Source organism: Andrena cerasifolii, chromosome 1, assembly GCF_050908995.1.
Source record: "Andrena cerasifolii isolate SP2316 chromosome 1, iyAndCera1_principal, whole genome shotgun sequence".
Classification (NCBI taxonomy): Eukaryota; Metazoa; Arthropoda; class Insecta; order Hymenoptera; family Andrenidae; genus Andrena; species Andrena cerasifolii.
In genome coordinates, this window is record NC_135118.1 from 34,027,755 (window position 1) to 34,047,390 (window position 19,636).

General features: G+C 39.7%; 2 protein-coding genes and 1 long non-coding RNA gene across 4 annotated transcripts; 2 read left to right on the forward strand and 1 right to left on the reverse strand.

The window, feature by feature from the left end:
* The first annotated feature begins 3,798 nt into the window (after nucleotides 1–3,798).
* Nucleotides 3,799–11,521, forward strand: LOC143377827 (cholinesterase-like). Of its 2 annotated transcripts, XM_076829587.1 has the most exons (10): nucleotides 3,799–4,038; nucleotides 4,481–4,612; nucleotides 4,694–4,853; nucleotides 4,925–5,110; nucleotides 6,467–6,678; nucleotides 6,829–7,000; nucleotides 7,295–7,428; nucleotides 7,507–7,654; nucleotides 7,726–7,855; nucleotides 8,063–8,348. In XM_076829587.1, exons 1-10 carry the CDS (start codon nucleotides 3,814–3,816, stop codon nucleotides 8,286–8,288), a joined length of 1,725 nt encoding a protein of 574 aa, XP_076685702.1. In that variant the 5' UTR covers nucleotides 3,799–3,813; the 3' UTR covers nucleotides 8,289–8,348. The 2 variants fall into 2 exon arrangements, with proteins under 2 accessions (XP_076685702.1, XP_076685710.1); XM_076829595.1 differs by lacking the exons at nucleotides 7,726–7,855; nucleotides 8,063–8,348 and adding an exon at nucleotides 11,174–11,521.
* On the forward strand, nucleotides 11,391–15,058 carry LOC143377847 (juvenile hormone esterase-like). The gene is made up of 10 exons (XM_076829630.1): nucleotides 11,391–11,620; nucleotides 11,787–11,918; nucleotides 12,062–12,221; nucleotides 12,293–12,478; nucleotides 13,062–13,273; nucleotides 13,356–13,527; nucleotides 13,859–13,992; nucleotides 14,066–14,213; nucleotides 14,331–14,460; nucleotides 14,708–15,058. The coding sequence occupies exons 1-10, from the start codon at nucleotides 11,396–11,398 to the stop codon at nucleotides 14,919–14,921; spliced, it is 1,713 nt and encodes a 570-aa protein (XP_076685745.1). The 5' UTR covers nucleotides 11,391–11,395; the 3' UTR covers nucleotides 14,922–15,058.
* Nucleotides 14,729–17,755, reverse strand: LOC143377915 (uncharacterized). Its single transcript, XR_013087442.1, has 2 exons — nucleotides 16,669–17,755; nucleotides 14,729–16,018 (listed from the first exon to the last, which is right to left on the reverse strand). It is a non-coding gene; the product is annotated as an uncharacterized LOC143377915 (long non-coding RNA).
* Nucleotides 17,756–19,636: the final 1,881 nt, after the last annotated feature.

Below are 19,636 nucleotides of genomic sequence, written 5' to 3' on the forward strand. Positions count from 1 at the left end.
CCCAGTGCCGTCTGCAATAATTAATTATAAAACAAAAAATATATTTCTATAATTTAAGACATCCTTAATACAATGCAAAAGTCCCATTAAATTATATATAGTAGTTTTCCTTTAATTAATTCCTAAAGATCACCTATTTTTATGGGCTCTAGACCGGAACCTCCCCCTAAGCATATACCTACCAATGGATGTAAAGTTCAATTTTCGTTTTATCGCTACACCTGTTATAGGTATTTCCTTTTCACCGAAGTTCGTATCGTAATTGAGTCCAAGTGTCAGAGAGAAGCGGGTCCATCCCTATTTTTCTGCGACATCGTCGCATGGTACTCGCGCGAAACGCGGCAGATGTACTCCGAAGAAGGGTTCGCGAGCATCTTCAGCCTCACAGTCTGGGAACGTGATATCGAATGGTTGGCGTTGCTCCGTTCACGAGAGCCATGAAAAGGGTCTATACAGCCGGTCACGTACTCGCTCTTCCACTATAAAGGCAATGACTTCAATACCCTTTTTCGTTGGCTAACAATAGGAGGTTGCAGGCGTTGAATTCAGAGAGGCATGCCGCGAGTCGGCCGCTGACGAAATCCAAGTAAAAGCCTCCGCACAGAAAACTCAATGTTACCACTCCGAGTAGCACAAGTTTTTCGCAAATCTCTTCTGCCGAGAAACTTCTATTTATTCATATGGACGATAGGTACTTTCGCTACTGTGCAGAATATATCGACGTGCAAAACTCGAAAACAGGAAACTCGTGTTGTTCCTAATTTGATCTGGCCACAAACACAGCCACTTGTCGCACTATTCTTACGTGCATGATAATGAACATAAAATTCCATGTGATAGTGGCAGTGACAGTGACACCACACACGTAACTCACAATCTATCCGAGGCTTTGAAGTTACGTTGTGTAAGTCTAAAGGCCGCCTACACGGTTCTTCTTGCCGGTCGATTTATTTGTACAGGCTGTTAAAAAATGATGGTCATTGCTTTCAGGGGTGAATCTAAAGAATAGTTTATTACATCGAAAATTAATGTTAAAGTTTTTTCTTTACATCAACTGTTTACATCAGGACTTACATATAGTTTACATAAAGGACTCTAGTTCGTTCGGCATTATAAAGCGATAGGCTTTGACACGCCATCCTGTTTAACAGGAAAACAAAAATACAAAATACAAATACAAATTTATCGATAGTCACACCTCTACGAAGAACTACTTATACATATAAGTAAGTAGTGATTATTTACTGGAACGATGCCTGGGCGGCTTCACTCACAATCAGAACAGCAACGAAAGTTTGAACGCGCTATTTTGGAAAGTTGCTCCTAAGACTAACTTTAGTGGTGCAAAAATAGTGGAAATAGCAGCCGTTGTCGACACCGCAGTGTTCAATGAAGGGCACAGATACTTTGAACTTTGAAATCGGTCCCAAAGCCTATGAAATGAGTTTAGACTTTAGAGGATGCTGATCGCGTTACGAAGGGTAACGCTCAAACGTAGCAGGCCACTAAGATAGCAAGAACTGCTAAGCGATTATCGAGAATACCTGCTGAAGAAGCTGCCTCGTCTGCAGAAGTCTTACTCTTATTAAGACTAAGTTACACAAAATTGCATTTTATTTAACTTTTCTCAAAACTGCATTTCTTATTACGGCGGCCCTGACTAATTGTCTTCGAATTTTGCGCGCAGGTTCCTAAGTAGTAAGATTACGCACCTGTTAACGTCGTCCCTTTTTTAATCAGCACTCCGCTTTTTAGTTATAAAAAAAAGGGATTGGAAATTTCTTCTGGAAAATCAATCTCTTCATTAACGTGCTACCGTTTCTTTGTTTTTTAAAATTTTGGAAATCAGCTTGGATAACAGATAGCTAATAACGTGTTTAATAAAAAATGGTTTACTATTTTTCTTCAAATATGAGATATACGGACCTTTCGGAGGTCACCGCGCAGGTGTGTAAAAACAAAGAATTTTCGGACATATTATATACATAACTTCCGAATAAAATTTATTTCACTCAAACTTTTATTTATTTTTTTTTTAAGTACTTTGTAATATTGTGTAAACATAGTAAAAAAATAAAACCTTTTTCGTGCAGCCGTTGAGTTGTACGTTCAAACCGCTATCCCACTTGAAAGTTGCACACGTGGCACACTAATGCGTTCATGGAGTCTAACGGTTTTTCTCATTGGAGTATCTTGTTTTGTTATACATATATGAAAATATAATCTGAAGCAATTCATTTTAAATTTCTTCATTCATAGGTAAATAATCAAACCAATCTTCAGGTTCTAACTTTAATTCATTTAGTAAATGGACATGACTTAATTCTGCTCTCTTCAGTAACAATTGTTTTGACCATTTCACTCGCGATCTTTGCTCACGTTTCTTTTGTTTCTAATAATATACACCTCAGATTGAGCCATATTGTTTTTAAAAGTGCCAAAAAAATGTGCGAAAGAAAACACTCAGCTTCAATCGACTAAAATAATCATGAATACGGAAACATTGTTCAGTCAGTCATGATTGAACTCCCATGATTGAAGTAATTCAATCATGGCCAAAGATTGTATCCCCATGATTGAATTATTTCAATCGTGAGACTAAAGTCTGTTTTATTTGATACGTCATTTAAATAATGCCCATCTCTGTTCCAAATGCTCGGAAAATATGCAGAAAGTGTAAAGAAAATAGTACCCACAATGAAAGTAGACACCGAAGTCCCCATCATAGTTAGCGGAGACTTGAACGTCGACGTTACTACAAAAACCTACTTCGTTTCTCGACTACGTATCAACCGCATCACCGACCACGCTTGGAAAAACTAGCATTGGTCTTACATTCGTCAGAAATCTGGATGTATCTATCACAGGCCTATAATCAATAAAATTATCCTTGAATATCAATATCAAACTTACTTCTTCAATATCCGAGTATTCACTTAAAAAACTGCGGTTTGTGTCCCCGACACAATCTACCCGACTGTTTAATCCTTCTATGCATCGGGAAAAGCGTTTAATTCGGCTAATATTTGGTAGTTGTGGTTCAAGAACATTACAACGCTGAAACCGGTGATGGTTCGGATCTAAGTTGGTGCATTTATACTGGGGACGGCATGGCACTCCATATTCTTTGCAAACTCTTTAATATAACAATTTATATCTTGTAACGTTACAAAGTTTTTTTAAATCGACAGGCTGTATAATATGAATTTCCTCGCAACAGTTGCGAGGTACGGTACCATTTGCTCCAACCATAGACACCATTCCTTCTGACCCATCGCCGGAGACAATTTTTTTGGACGCAAGCTTGCAAGTATCTGTACCTTGGATTGAACTTACAATTCAGCGTGCCTAAATAGAAACGCACTAATATGCCTTTGATCAATTTAACGTAATATGTAAACTTGGACCGTGCTGCTTCGAATTTTTTGACTGACCGACGCTCGGCGCTTTCGACTCAAAACCATTCCGTGCGGTCGGCGCGCGGCGCTTCTGAACGAAGTAACTTGTGACAAAGTGTTATCTGACCGTAAATACTGCCACTTATCGTGTTATTCTTCGTGCACGATAATGCATGTCAAACTTGTATGCCGATAGTGACAGCACTCGCGTTATTCTACTTACAATCTACACCCGAGGCTTTGAAAGCAGGTTTTCGTAATAATACGTACATCGCCAAAAAGAATACGTGTTTTAAAAAGCATACATTGGAAAATGATTAAAATATGATGACGGCAGCTGAAATTTATTACACTTTCCAGCAATGATTAATATTTCCAGGTGGTGGGTATATAAAGTTTTGAAAATGCCAACACAATGTGGAAGGTATTTACAGAAGGAGGAAATATGAAGTACACATTTTACTGGGTCGTTGCTGCCCTCCTAACGGAGGTGCAATGTCAAAAGCTTACGGAGGTCGTAATGACCGATAAGGGTGCGGTTCAAGGCAGAACATTCGAGACAATTCGACGCTCGATATCATATTCTGCTTTCTTGGGCATACCGTATGCGAAACCACCTGTTGGCGAACTTCGATTTTGCGTAAGTCCCATTTTTAATATTTCGGTAGCTACATACGTGTCGATCTGAACGATCTCTCGTCGATGTAATCACACGAGACGGGGAATTAGAGAAGGACTCCTCAAGAATCCTCTTAACCCAATAACGCCCAGACCCTTGAACCCTTATTTCAAAATTCTGACACTGATTGCGTCTTTCTATTTTCAAATGGAAAATATCGATTATTTATTTATAATAATCCACAATAAATTTTTAAGAGAATTCTTTATTTTCTCAATCAAAAACATTGAAATCTACTTTACCATCAGGAAAACTACGGTAGTACTTTTCGGCGTACTAAAAAAAGTTAAAGACTTTTAAAATGAGTGTTGCATGGGTGCAACATTGGGAGTTAAAGGGTTAATCAAGAAGGTCCTCATTCTTAATTTCAAACCTAACTCGAAATTCTACCTGAAAAATGCAGGACCCCGTCGAAGCAGACTCATGGGCAGGAGTGAAGAATGCGACTCAGGACGTCACCATGTGTACACAGTTCTTACCTCTTGGTCCAGTAGGACAGGAAGATTGTCTATATTTGGACGTATTCACCCCAGTGGTACGCGTCACCCCTCGTATAACTAATAATAATATAATCAATGCTTCGGGAAAAGCGGCTAATTCAGCGAATATTTGGTAGTTGAACTTCAAGAACATTACAACGCCGAAACCGGTGATGGTTTGGATCTACGGTGGTGCATTTGTAATGGGGTCGACATGGCAGGCGCTATTCGGACCTGATTTCTTTCTGGAGCATGATACGGTTTACGTTGCCATGAACTACCGTCTCGGACCTCTTGGTAATCGATCGATTCCTACAATTCGATGCAACAGTTTAGAAAACACCAACGACGGTTTCATGTTCCTTTAGGATTTTTGGGACTGGGGATGGAGAACGCAAGGGGTAATCAAGGTCTGAAGGATCAGCAATTGGCTATGCAGTGGGTGCAGAGGAACATTGCCAAATTCGGGGGTGATCCGAATCGGGTGACAATATTTGGCGAAAGTGCTGGTAGCGTTTCCGTAACATACCACTTACTATCCGCCAAATCAAAAGGTAAGAATTCAAGGGTACAGTGCTTACAGTCTGAGTTTCTTCTCATCCAAATCAAACATTTCGTAGCAGTTTCCGATATTCTGCAGTTTTTCTCCGCATATGGTAAACTCGGGTAAGTCCGTGATAGTTTTAGAATTTGTTTATTAACTGCTAATATTCACATGTTCTGAATGTGTATCTACGATATAATGATAGGTCAGACATCGTACAAACATATAACAGGTTAGCAGAAATTTACTAAGTACATTTAATTGCAAATATACAAAATCTAGGGGTACGGCAATGCTCCCGCCGAGTGGAGTCGAGCAAGCACAGCCGTAAGCACTCTGTTCTGGAAGCAACTCAGCGTACTTTTGCCCTTCCTCCATATCTGTGTGCTGGAGTTACCCAGAAACCTGAAACTTCTATTTATCTAGAGTACTTTGCAAACGGAACTAAACCTCTAAATTTCACGTTTCTATCTTTTCTAGTTCATAAGATATTCGAACTCAAAGTTTCGTTATTTCGACACTGACCGATCATCAAAAATCAGACGTACTTCTCGCAGCCCTAGAAATTTGAACTTTGGCAGAAAGGTAGTAGTTGTACTAACAATTTATGAAAGAAATTCGATATCTCTGAAACCACTGAACCCATAACCATGGAATTTGATAGGCACGTTTCTCTTAGTCCCCAGGTGCTCGCTAAGAAATTTAAAAAAAAAAACTGGCCATCCTATTAGCGAAAAACGATACATGAAAGTTTAGCCCCCACGCACGCGACTCATGTCCGATCCTGACGCCGTAACGTAGTCACAGCGCGGAACCCCCTTACTCTGCAAAAATCGCGCGATCCTCTGACGCGAGGCGCGAATGCGGCCGCGACTGCCAGATGGCTGGGTACCCGCGAATCACGATTCCCGCGTGTAAAAATAGAGAACCCGTAGCTAAGAAAAGCAGGATTACGTACAAAAAGAAATGAAGTCTAGTGACTCTTTACCCATAAAAAGTTGCGAGATGTTATATAGAGCCAAGTCTAGCGCTCTCATTAACTCTGACACTTTCATTCACAAATCACTCCAATCCTACATCTTTAGTTAAAGAACATTTTGTGACTTGGCAATTACGCAGTACGAGAATGTGACGGAAGTTGCTTACATTTTAATATTCACGTTTATTATTAATAAAGTATTGCATAAAATAATATTTATACAGGAACTGAACGCCCTACTCTCAAGTTTTACTCGATATGCTTGAATACGTAACAGAAGACGATGTTTTTCAACAATTCCACGATATATCTGTAATTTAACTCTTCCCGCTTGCACCGCCGTGCCTTAGATGTAGAATCCGATTGATCTTATTCCAATTTCCACAGGCCTGTTTCAACAAGCCATAGCTCAAAGTGGCAGTGCCTTGTGTCCTTGGGCTTACCACACACCAGAGAAGACTGTCGAACTGGCGTTTGATCTTGGCAGACGTATGGGAATTACCGCTCTGACAAAAGAACAATTACTGGAGTCTCTGAAGAAAGCTGATGTCAAGGATATAGTACCTGCAGCATTCAGCATGATCAGTTTGGAATTGCCGGTATAATTTAGTGCATAAATAATTCAAGGGAACTAACATTTCACGGGTTTCTTTGCAAACTCTTTAATATAACACTCGAGTCCATATTTTGTAACGTTACGAAGTCTTTTGAAATCGACAGGCTGCATAATGGGAGTTTTCTTGCAACAGCTTCCAGTTAACGTACCGTTTGGTCCAACGATAGACGTCCTTCCATCTGATCCTTCGGGAGAGAAAGCCTTCCTGAATGATTGTCCCATATCGAAATTTAAGTCTGGCAACTTCAACCATGTACCTACCATGTTAGGCTACAATAAGGACGAGGGGATTTTATTCACAATAGGTATGCAACAGTGGGCCTTACTTCAGTCCCATAGATACGTAGGAATAGGTTTCGCCATTTTTGTGTTTGCCCCTATGTCACCTATGAGTTCGGGGTCCACGGAAATTGCGGACCCCAACGCCGTTTATCAGGGTTCCTGATCCCACAGAATACAATGCTGGCACGTTGCAGCAACTGTAGCATAGAAGTCTCTTTCAGCTACCATACTGTGTTCACCAACGTATCCCTTTATTAACGGCCGTGTTGATAACTATGGCTTCTCTAATTCTGTTCCTTTCATGTGGATACTTGCAGCATTGGAGTTAGTAAGGCAAATACTGGTGGATGCTCTAGACAACATACTTAAGTACGACATCACCAATGAGTCCAGAAATGTCGTGAATCTATTTAGCAAACTCGCGAGTGGTGCCATTTCCGAATTCATCAGGGTAAATATTGGCACGATTTTGTGATTTTAAGTTTGTGCGTGCTCAGGGGGAACTACTAATTCCTGGTGTGCTCTTCAGGTAACGACAATCTATTTCTTCAGTGCACCTATCGATGCAACGCAAAAGTATTTGGCTAAATACAATGGCGATACACCCGTTTACTACTATCGAATGTCTTATTCGATGGACGAAAATTTACATAAACTGTATAATCGAGAGATAAACGGTAATTGATCTGCACGCACATATTCTTCTTTTACATCTGACTCATCAACGCCCTTGCGTCGAATGTTTTAGGCACAGCCCACGGTGACGACCTGGGTATGCTATTTTATAGCGCGTTGCTGTTTCCCATTGTTCCTGACACACCGTACGACGATTGTCGGGAAAAGCTCGTCTCGCTTTGGACGAACTTTGCCAAGTACGGGTAAGTAATCAAATAAGGAAACGCGTCGTTATACGAACTTGAACCGAGAAACGATGTAGGAACAAGTTGTTGGCTAATTTGTACAAATAGTAGCTACTTACTAGCTACTGAATGCTACTGTTCACTTTAGTGGCATAGTGGCGGAATGATACGAGGTAACGTAACACGTCGGAGCATTTATCATCATATGTGTTCTTCTGTTTTCAGAAATCCTACACCTCACGGCGAGCCCATCAACGGTGCAGTCTGGTTACCTTCTGGCGAGACAGGTCGGCAAATCGATATGGGCAACGAGGCGTTTACGATGCATGGTCGATTACTAGAGCCCATAGCTCAACAGTTCTCGTCGTTGTACACCTCTATCCTGCCATATATGTCTTCATGCACAAATAATTCTTGGAACCCTATCAGCGCACTACTCAACCCGTTATAACTGAATAATGCTCGTTACAATTCTGTCCAAGGATGATGTATTTTAAAGTGCTGTGGGCGTGATATCTGTAGAATTTAATATACACTGATATAAACGTATAGGTGTTGGATTTTACTATGTCGGTGGTGTCCGCGGTTGAGTCTCCTAAAAAACCTGCTTTCGAATTCCACTATTCCCAAAAAACCGGTTAAACCGGGTTTTCGAATTTTCACAAAAAACAATTTATTAAAATGGTAAATAAGTATTTGTACTTATTTTAAAAATGTTCAGTTTCCTTAATATTTATGAATTACAAAATATACTCTATCTATACATAACCAAATAAATAAAAATAATTCAATTAACTAAAATCCGAACAAATCCGTACTATTTTTGATCCGTACTATTATTTATGGATCTACAAAAATATAACACAATAAAATAGACTGCATACAAAACCCAATGAAAAATAAAACTAAAATAACTAAAATCCGCACAAAATATAAATCTTTTACAATGGTACCAAATTATAAATATTTATTCCATTTACTTTGTTTCGTCAGAAAATATGAATCCATGAAGATTAGTTTTACAGTAAACTATTACCTACAATATGCTTGTGTCCGAGGAGATTTCAAGTAAAAATGTTAATGTTTTTAATTAAACAATTAATTCACTTCTGCATATTAATTCTAGTATATAAAACCGGTTTTCGAATTTTACAAAATAAATATAAACCGGTTTTCAAACCCGGTTTTTAAAAACCGACAAACCCTACCTACGTTCTTCCTCATTATCCAAAGTTCCAAACAGTAGAATATGACAACGAAGCATTTGATATATGTAAGAGAAGGTCGCAATAAGGAAAATATAATGTTTCAGCTACCAGTTGGATGCGTGAGCTATCAACTGGAATTAAATTATTTTAATTTGTTGCATTTTCAAATATTCATAGCTCAATAAAGTAATAAGCTGCAACGCAAGTAGCAACGCGCTCCTCTCGACTACTCATTCCGAAATTTCCCTTCTAACTGAATCACTGCCCGTGTATCAGAGATATACATTATTTAAATAACGTATAAAATAAAAGAGACTTTATTTTTATTAGTCGTCGAATAAAAATAATTTAGGTTATTTTTATTCAAAGCGCCTGAAATCACTTTTTTATTCGACGGGATTCATTCGACGGCAAAGTATGATTTTTTTATTCGACGGGAATTCATTTTAAGCTTCGAATAATTTTCTCAGTTCCTGTTGTATTTTTATTCGAAAGTTATTCGAAGTTCGAACAACTTTGGGCGAGCCTCGAGAGCCTTTACCCAAGCCGAGCGACATTGTACTTATCATTTACCCGTATAAAATACAGCGCGGAGTTGCTCGGCGATGTGTCACCGATTATACAGAAACGGAATTTCTTTATTTTTCGTCGTATCAATATGAATGTAACACCAATGGAATCCTTGCATTCTCCTGATTAAATTGACAAAAAAAATTAGTTAAATCGGACTACTTTTAACGAAACGAGCTTTCAATTTTGCCTTAATAGCGGAGCTCGCGGCTCGCTTACATGCCTACAACGGGGAGCACCGCTATTTTGAACAACTTACTGCGACGTTGAATATACAAACTACCAACAAGAGATAGACTTATTTTATAAAAAACACTTCAGCGAATATGGTAGTATTCTTTTCGGATGTTTAAATTCGGGACCTTGAGTCGAATTGAAAGCCCCGTTTCGTTAAAAGTAGTCCGATTTAAATTATTTACAGTCCCTTTAATCGGGAGAATGCAAGGAATCCATTCGTGTCACTTTCATATTGATACGATGAAAAATAGAGAAATTCACTTTCCGTATAATCGATGACAAATCGCCGAGCAACTCCAGGCATCAGTTTAGACAGGTGAACGTTACATAGTCGCCCCGCTCGGGCATCGCGCGGCTCGATCAAAGGTTCTCGAGAGTCTCGAGGCTCGCCAAGGGTCCGTCCTTCAATTACGTAAGGGTAATTTTGGCGATTTCTGACCCCTTCCCTCTGTTGGATTACTATATTGTTAAAAGACAAAAGTGATTCAACATTCAGGGAAATCAGAATATAGTAAAAGATAATGATACGTCTGTAGAGCATCTTTTTCTTATTCATGACGAGTAAGACTAAAGTCTGTTTTATTTGATACGAATTTAAATAATGCCCATATCTGTTCCAAATGCTCGGAAAATATGCAGAAAGTGTAAAGAAAGTAGTACCCACAATGAAAGTAGACACCGAAGTCCCCATCATACCTACCACCAAACCTACTTCGTTTCTCGACTACGTATCAACCGCATCACCGACCACGCTTGGAAAAACTAGCATTGGTCTTACATTCGTCAGAAATCTGGATGTATCTATCACAGGCCTATAATCAATAAAATTATCCTTGAATATTAATATCAAACTTACTTCTTCGATATCCGAGTATTCACTTAAAAAACTGCGGTTTGTGTCCCCGACACAACCTACCCGACTGTTTAATCCTTCTATGCATCGGGAAAAGCGTTTAATTCGGCTAATATTTGGTAGTTGTGGCTCAAGAACATTACAACGCTGAAACCGGTGATGGTTCGGATCTACGTTGGTGCATTTATACTGGGGACGGCATGGCACTCCATATTCTTTGCAAACTCTTTAATATAACAATTTATATCTTGTAACGTTACAAAGTTTTTTTAAATCGACAGGCTCCCCCCAAACCAACGCGAATATCCGCTCCGCGCCGCGGATCAGATAAGCTGATCCGCGCCGCGAAATTCACGTTGGTTTGGGGGAGCCTTAACTCGTGACAAAGTGTTATCTGATCGTAAATACTGCCACTTATCGTGTTATTCTTCGTGCACGATAATGTGTGTCAAACTTGTATGTCGACAGTGACAGCACACGCGTCATTCTACTCACAATTTACACCCGAGGCTTTGGAGGCAGGTTTTCGTAATAATACGTACATCGCCAAAAAGAATACGCATTTTTAAAAGCATACATTGGGAAAACGCTTAAAATATGATGACGGCAGCTGAAATTTATTGCACCTTCCACCACTCATTAACATTTCTAGGTGATGGGTATATAAAGTTTTGAAAATGCCAACGCATCATGCGGAAGGTGTTTGCAGAAGGAGGAAATATGAAGTACACTTTTTCCTGGGTCGTTGCGGCCCTCCTAACGGCGGTGCATTGCGAACGGTTTACAGAAGTCGTAACCACTGATAAGGGTGCAGTTCGAGGCACAATATTGAAGACTGTTTTGGACTCCGTGTCCTATGCTGCCTTCTTGGGCATACCGTATGCGAAACCACCTGTTGGCGAACTTCGATTTCGCGTAAGTCCCATTTTATTTGGTCTTGGCGATGTAATCACGGAACTTAATTCTAATTTTATCAGTCTACACTCTAAAGAAGAACACCTCAAGAATGAAATTTCATAATTTAAAATATTAACAATAATAACGAGAAAACTTTACACGGCTTTCTACCTGAAAACTGCAGGACCCCATCGAAGCAGATCCATGGACAGGAGTACTGAATGCAACTGAGCACAGCGCCATGTGTATACAGGACCTTCCTGTGACACCATCAGGAAGCGAAGATTGCCTATATTTGAACGTGTTCACCCCACAGGTACGCGTCGCCTCCGTTATAATATCGAAGGAATAGATTTCCTAATTCCTATGTGTTGAGGAGCCACGGAAAAAGGGGGTTCTAAGTCGGGAGCATCACTCAATGCGCAATGAAAAGCTTTTGATCCACCTAATATTTGTTAGTTGAACTTGACGAAGATAGAAAGGCTGTTACCGGTGATGATTTGGATCTACGGTGGCGCATACGTGCAGGGGTCTATATCGCGCGAATCATACGGGCCTGATATATTTCTAGCAAACGGTGTGGTTTTCGTCGACATGGACTACCGTCTTGGACCTCTTGGTAACCGACCGATTCCATCAATTCGACGAAAATGTTGCACGGACACCTACGACGGTTTAATATTCTTCTAGGTTTTTTGGCACTGGGGCTCGACGGCGCACGGGGTAATCAGGCTCTGAAGGATCAGAACATGGCTATGCGGTGGGTGCAGAAAAACATCGCCAATTTCGGGGGTGATCCGAATCAAGTGACTGTATTTGGAGAAAGTGCTGGTGCTGTTTCCGTAATGTACCACTTATTGTCCCCGCAATCGAAAGGTCAGAATTCAGGAGTATCATATATATATATATAGTGAAGTCTGATTGTGAGAAAAGTTTCATGTAAATCAAACATTCGCTGCAGATCTATACATACGATAGGTATACTACAGCTTACTCCGTCGATTGCCACACTTCACTGACTTTACTCCATACGATTGAATATCTTAAAGTGGGTAACCACTTGTTACGTATCCTCGTATCCTATCACCGGTCTGTGATTTGTTTCCCGTACCGTTGCTGACGCTGTTGCGTATCTTTGCATCAGATTTTGATATGCGACGGTGCAAAGCTGCCCAGCTTAACACAGAGGTGCACGAAGAGCCGCTCGAAGCCGAGCGCGGAGCTGTTAAGATGAGATCCCAGAATCGCAAAGAGGTCTCCAGCTCCGAGTAGCTCTTTGTGACTTTGCGCGCCTCTGATCTAACACAAGACAGCGTTTTCGATCCGTAATCTAATTCTTGGAAAGTGTATCGTGGTCGATTTCAGCAGGTTCTGCTTTGCAGCAAAAATACTCGGAACTCGTAACATTTCGAATCTGTTCACGCATGTAGAATACAATGCGATTGCTGTTATTCCACAGGCCTGTTTCAGCAAGCCATTGCTCAAAGTGGTAGTCCCTTGTGTCCGTGGGCTTTCCACACACCAGAGCTAGCTGCCCTAGCAGCTTATGAGCTTGGCGCACATATGGGCATTGTAGCTGAGACGAAGGAACAATTGCTGGACGCTTTGAAGAAAGCTGATATTAAGGACATAATAAAATCAGTGGAAATGGAAATAATTGAGCGGATATTGGTATGATATTTTATATAAATAATTCAAGGAAACCGACGCTTTACGAGCTTCTTTGTAAACTGTGAATTATCTCTTGTAACAGTTTCCAATCACCTTGCCATTTAATCCAACAATAGACGCCATTCCTTCTGACCCTTCGCCGGAAAAAGTCTTCTTGGATGATTGTCCCATATCGAAATTGCAATCTGGGGACTTCCAACATGTACCTATGATATACGGGTACAATAAGGATGAAGGAATTTTATTGACATTAGGTATGCAGCAGTAGGGTCCACTTCCCTGCCATAGATAAAGCACGATTCCTTAATATAAATAAAAATATAGTCTTGCTCACTACTCGAAATCAAGGGAAATACATACATTCTCGCTATAAACGCAATGCTTCCACGTTGCAGCAACTGAAGCAAAGAAGTTCCTTTCAGCTATCGTGCTCTACTCGCCAAAGTAACCCTTGTTTTACTTTTATTATATAACGAATCGACGGTCGTGTTAACATCTATGGCACAGAAGCGGAGTTTAAACTTCCAATTGGTGCCTCCTGAAACAAGTTCGATCTGCTCTCTTCCATGTGAATATTACTTCCAGAGCCGGATTTACTAAGGAACCAAACGATAGGAAATCTAAACAAATTATTTGCGTTCGATACGACGGGTCTGAGCAGAGGTTTTACAAGCCTATTGAACACAGTTGCGACTGGTACGCTTTCCGAATTGACAAAGGTAAATATTGTCAGGATTGCGCCGAGCTTATGCGTATTCAGATGGACCTACTGATTTCTGGTATGCTCTTCAGATAGCGACAGACTTTTACTTCGCTGGACCTATCGATTACACGCAAAAGATGTTGGCTAAATACAGTGGCAAGACACCCGTTTACTACTACCGACTGTCGTATTCGACGAACCTAAATGGTCACAAACAGTTTGATTCACAGATAAACGGTAATTATTCATCTCGATGTTTTCACCTGTGCTGTCCCTTGTAGTAAACGCACGCTCCACGTGCCAATACTTGGTTTACCGATTCATCGACACTCTTGTGTCGAATATATATTTCAGGCACATCTCACGGTGACGATCTTACTTTGCTATTTGTTGATGGGTCGGGACCTTCTCTTGATCCGAACTCGAAATACAACATGTATCGGAAAAAGCTCGTCTCTTTGTGGACGAACTTTGCCAAATACGGGTAAGTAATCAGAGCGCTATTTGATGAACGATAATTCAACATTTCCTTATAATAATATTCTCTATCTCTATGCAATCTTTAATCGAAGAAGGAAACTCGTCTTTACTCGAACTCGAACCGTGAAACGATGAAATAGTAGCTCCTATGCCTCCTATACATGTGGAAGCTACTGGTGATCATCAATCCGAATGCTGATGGAATAACAAGTCGGAGCATTTATCATCATGTGTGTTTCTCGTATTTGCAGGAATCCTACACCTCACGGTGAGCCCGTCAAGGGTGGAGTCTGGTTACCTTCTGGCGAGGAAGGACGGCAAATCGATTTGGGTAACGAGGAATTTAAGATGCATGATCGATTACTGGATCCAGCTACTCAAAAGTTCGCGTCGTTTTACACCTTTATTCTGCCACATATATCTGCATGCGTACCGAAGCCTTGGAATCCTTTCGGCATATTATAAGAAAGACAAGACACAAACTATGGTACGAGCTTTTTATTCAGCCTGTTTTGCAAATGCAGGGAGTTTATCCAGAAGAGCCACAGAGTGGACGAATAACAAATTCTCCTCTGTTTGCGAGAAATAAATTCTTAAACATACGATGTTTGAATCGATGAAGTTGCAAATGCAACTTTAAATTTTTCAGAAATGCCCTTTTTGTCTCTATCTCAATGGAGTATATCAGTATTTGGTGTTTTCCAGAGTCGCGCGGAAAAAGAGCTAAAAGCCAATGATACCACGGGTGTAGGTACAACAGATAGGGAAAACTGTAAGAGCGTAAGTAGTAGCGGGCGGTGCAGGCTCGTACCCATAGGCTGAAATAACTGGCCCTCTTGGGAGCCTCCAGAGTAGAGCTGCTCGAGTACTCGAATATTCCAGTAGCTCGAAATTCGAGTCGAGCCGGGACTCGGTTTTCGATCCGAGCCGAGCGCTCGAAAGAACCGAGTATATCCCGGCTCGCTTTTTCCGAGTATTCGGACAGCTCTACTCCAGAGCAATAATACAGTTTTCCCTATCCGTTGTACACCCACGTTATCATTAGCGCTCGAGCTTCCCTTCCGCGCGGCTCTGGTAAACATCATCGAAGTCGGCCTCCCAAAATCCAAATGCTCCAACTGGCCTTGACTGCTCTATTTTTTCTTCATCGTTTATTCATTGAAACATTTCTTCCAGTACACTAAAACATGTTAAGCATAAAGTTCTTCTATGCTACGAACATGTTACAAATTCAGAGTTCCTGCAATTACAAAGGCCGTCTCGTTTAGATTTGTGAATGAGTAAACGGTAGAGACCGAGTGCAGTAGAGGATGAATTCAGAACAATTAATAGTAAATATTAAGTTGTACGAGCATGCACCGGCTACCGATCCATCCGATATACCAACAGCGATACTGTGTTGAAGGAAAATTTATCAATTAAAAAATTTTGTATCGCGGCAGTCTGTCTCAAGTATTGGCAGAACTTGTCATCGTATTTTAATAAATCTTTGAACAAAGTCCAATACTCCTCTTCGACTTTTCTCTTTTTTAATATTATTAGGAAATGTATGTGAGTAGCAGCTGCTAGGTGCAGAATTAAGCACAAAAAATCGAATATTTTTGAGGCCGAGAGAGTAGAATGTCCCCTTAAGTCGGCGCCAGATTTACACTGTGTAAATGATCAGACGCCGACTTAAAAAATATGAGAGTCGGAGATTAAATAAGGAATTAAATTATTTTTTACTTTTTAGTGCATTTTTATTATTTTGAAATCGGTTTTAATTTTTTTTTTAATTTGTTTATTTTTTGTCTTTTTAGTTTTATATATATATATATATTGACACAACATGCTTATGAAATATGCGTGTACGTACATAACATAATAATTACGTGCCAATAGTCTTTATTATTAATCAGAACTGGCAAAATATTGGGCCAATATTCATGCAGTGTAGGATGGGATCACCACCCTCTTTCGAATAAAAAAAGATCATCAAAATCAGTTCATATGCGGAGGATATACCTCCAATCTATATATTTTATTTCGTTTTGTTTCTGTCTTTTTGTGAGCATTACATTTCTTTTATAACAAAATACCTATAAAATATATTGTGTTCAACAAATACCTACAAAATATTTCACTCACGGTAAAAAATAATTATTTATAATTAAATATAAAGGGCGGAAAAATTCATTTTTGCCCAGAGCGGCGGAAGAGCTAAGTCGGGCACTGCCTACGTGGAAGCTACTATGTATAGTGGGCTACTAGTGGACCGAAGGGTAGATGAATGCTGGACGCATAGTAAATCTGAATATATAAGTTGATACGTTTTTTGTTATGTATGCAGGAATTTATAATTCATAATTCTGTCGACGAATAATCGATACAATGTTATTTGTACTTTAAAGTTACTACTGTTGTTATTCCTAAATTCCTGTTAATATGATATTTGTGGACGTTAGTGCATATTCTTGTAAATGCTAATAAAAGTGGTGATTAATATTATTTTGACAGTGTCTAAGTACATCTGTGCCCGTATTTTCTAGCGTTATCCGAACAGTGAAAAGTTAAAAATATAACGTGTTATCATGCGGTAAGAAAGGAAAGCGATAAAGAAAATACAGTGTGTAAACATTTTGCTCACACCTGGAGGCATATACCGGGTGTTCGGCAACAGGTTACAGAAACTTTAAGGGGACCCTCCAGTTAATTTTTTTCAGAATTACATATATTTTTGTAGTATAACATCCCGAGTATACCCTGCGAAAGTTTCACACCAAAATTCGTAACGGTACTATAGATTCTACAGTCGCATAACCAATTTGGGCTCCGAACGCAGGTATGAGCCGAGAGCACTTTGAACACGTTTTTCCCGAAACACGATATTTCGAAATGGTAACCACGATTTCAGAAGAACTAGCGAACTGATTTAAAAAATCCTTGGGGCATTTGATTCGCAGTTGGACTCGATATCGCAGCACCCTGTACCATAATTTTTTCACACATGGGTTTATTTATTATCTTCACGCGGAAAATGATCCGCTTTTTTGCACAACTTGGTTCAAATGTGCCCCAAAATATAAATATTCGATGATCCTGCGAGTCGTGGCTACCGTTTTGTTATCCCTTTTTGACCGCGCTGCACTAAGCGCCACTTAGAAAAAGCATCAAGACCGAAAACATAAAACAAATTTTTTTGCACCCTAACGACTGTATCAATAAATGCCAAAAATATTTTTTAGGATATGTTATAACCTCTTCTTGTAAGATATTCATAAAGATCACCTATTTCCCGAGCATTTTGACCGGAGGGTACCCTTCAGCGGTAATTTTACATAAAAAAATATGTTCAATGCAAAAAATTGACCTTGAATTCTAGTTGAGTAAGCATAGGCCGAAGTGGAGTATTGTCCTACAAGGCAACCTGCGCCCTACGATATTGGGAACGCCTCGCGCTTTCCGCAATCGGTTCCCCTTACCTTTGCGTGCCAACAAGTCGTCAGTACTTGTGATTCGGTGCACGCGTATTCGGTTTAGTTAAAATTCAAAGCCAATTTTCTCGAAAGTGAAATGCAGTATCCAACTGCGCTGCGTGCCTGGCAAATTTGGAAAGTAGAAATAGCGTTCACTTTGAATTATACGTTACGTTGCTATTACGTTGTTGACATATGTACAGTCATTCACAGTGACAATTATTGCCTTTTTTCATTAATAAAGAATAATGTTTAATTTTTTCTGTTAAATGTGAGTAATGACAAAGAATTAAGCTATAGATTAGTAATTTCCTTTTATCGAAATTCCTTATTTTGTGATTGTAACGAGTCGATAAATCTTGCGATACGATGTGTATAATTTTTACTGCGAGTGACTGTATATGCCGCTAACCGTGCGTCATTAATGTTGCAGATAAGTACAAAACACTTTAGGCCATATAAATGACTGCTTCAGGCGAATGTTGCTTAGTTTGATGGGGGTACGTAACCTGGTGCCAACAATTTTTACATGCTTGAACGCATAATATCCGTACCTATTCAAATTCAGTACTGTCGAATTTTCTTCTTCCCGCCGATCAAAATTCAAACTTACTTCTAAACAATTTCCATGTATGCAATAACCATATTGGTAAGAATCCACTATCATCTTCTTTACCCGATCACCACTGTAGGCAATCTAGTTGTTCCTACTTGTACGCGCGCTGAAAAAGACCAGCTACACGCATAAATACGGGAAACTGGTGCGCACCTCGTTCGTTGCCGCTTGGCTGAGCCTTCCTCGCAGGGCACACGTACTTACAATTAGCGAAGTAAGTAAGCCGGAACATGTATTAAACAGTCGAGAAGTTAGCGATCGAATTCCAAATTCGAAATATAGAGAGAGGAACTTTCACATTGTTGCAATCACATTCCACCACGCAATAAGGCACAATGCACGCAAGACAAACATAAACACTGCACTACTGCTCCAGTGACAAGAAGACTGCGGAAGTTCATGTAAGTATGAAATTTTGTACGATAATCACGACTTCAGCGCGTACAGGGTGTTAGACTGCGGGTAGGCACTGTGTGTATTTATTCGACACGATGTTACAATATTCTTTAAACTAACAATAATCACTTTTCTGCCCCTTCTTATGAACTTTGAGGGGTGGTTTCATCCACTAAATATGCAAAGAGCCAAGGGCCAGGATAAAGAAACACGTATTTCTTATCTTTCGGTCCTCTAAAGCATATCCGAAAACCAAAGTTGGTGGCGGACAACCGAAAGTTTCTCCTTGGTAGACTATTGGCGCGCAGTGGTACATAATGACATTTTTTTCAAATCAGGCTACAGATCGTAATTTTTCAGTGAACCTGATAATTTTTTTAAATTCTTCAATTTTCAATTTCGTTGCAGATTCTTTTTATATTTAGCGAAGTATACAGTAGGTACTTTAAGAAGATCAGTGTACATAGGCTTATGAACACAAACGAACACGCATAAACACGCAAAATCGCCTACACATTTATGAGATGCCTGAAAAATTCTAAAAATACGAATTTCGATCCGGCATTTTAAATTTTACAATTCCATCTACATTCTACAATATTAGATTATACGGAACAATTGTTTAAATACACTTTTAATTGTGTTTCTTCAGTGTTATCTGGAGTTCAAAATCACGCACAAAAAAACCAAACTGATTCTTAATCATTATTTCG

Bases quoted from the DNA above. Each gene is read 5' to 3' on its own strand.
- LOC143377847 (XM_076829630.1), top strand. From the start codon at position 11,396: ATGCGGAAGGTGTTTGCAGAAGGAGGAAATATGAAGTACACTTTTTCC. The intron at 11,919-12,061 runs GTACGCGTCGCC...AATATTTGTTAG, and splicing joins TGAACGTGTTCACCCCACAG to TTGAACTTGACGAAGATAGA. The intron at 13,528-13,858 runs GTATGCAGCAGT...TATTACTTCCAG, and splicing joins AGGAATTTTATTGACATTAG to AGCCGGATTTACTAAGGAAC.
- LOC143377827 (XM_076829587.1), top strand. From the start codon at position 3,814: ATGTGGAAGGTATTTACAGAAGGAGGAAATATGAAGTACACATTTTAC. The intron at 5,111-6,466 runs GTAAGAATTCAA...CAATTTCCACAG, and splicing joins ACTATCCGCCAAATCAAAAG to GCCTGTTTCAACAAGCCATA. The intron at 7,001-7,294 runs GTATGCAACAGT...GGATACTTGCAG, and splicing joins GGGGATTTTATTCACAATAG to CATTGGAGTTAGTAAGGCAA.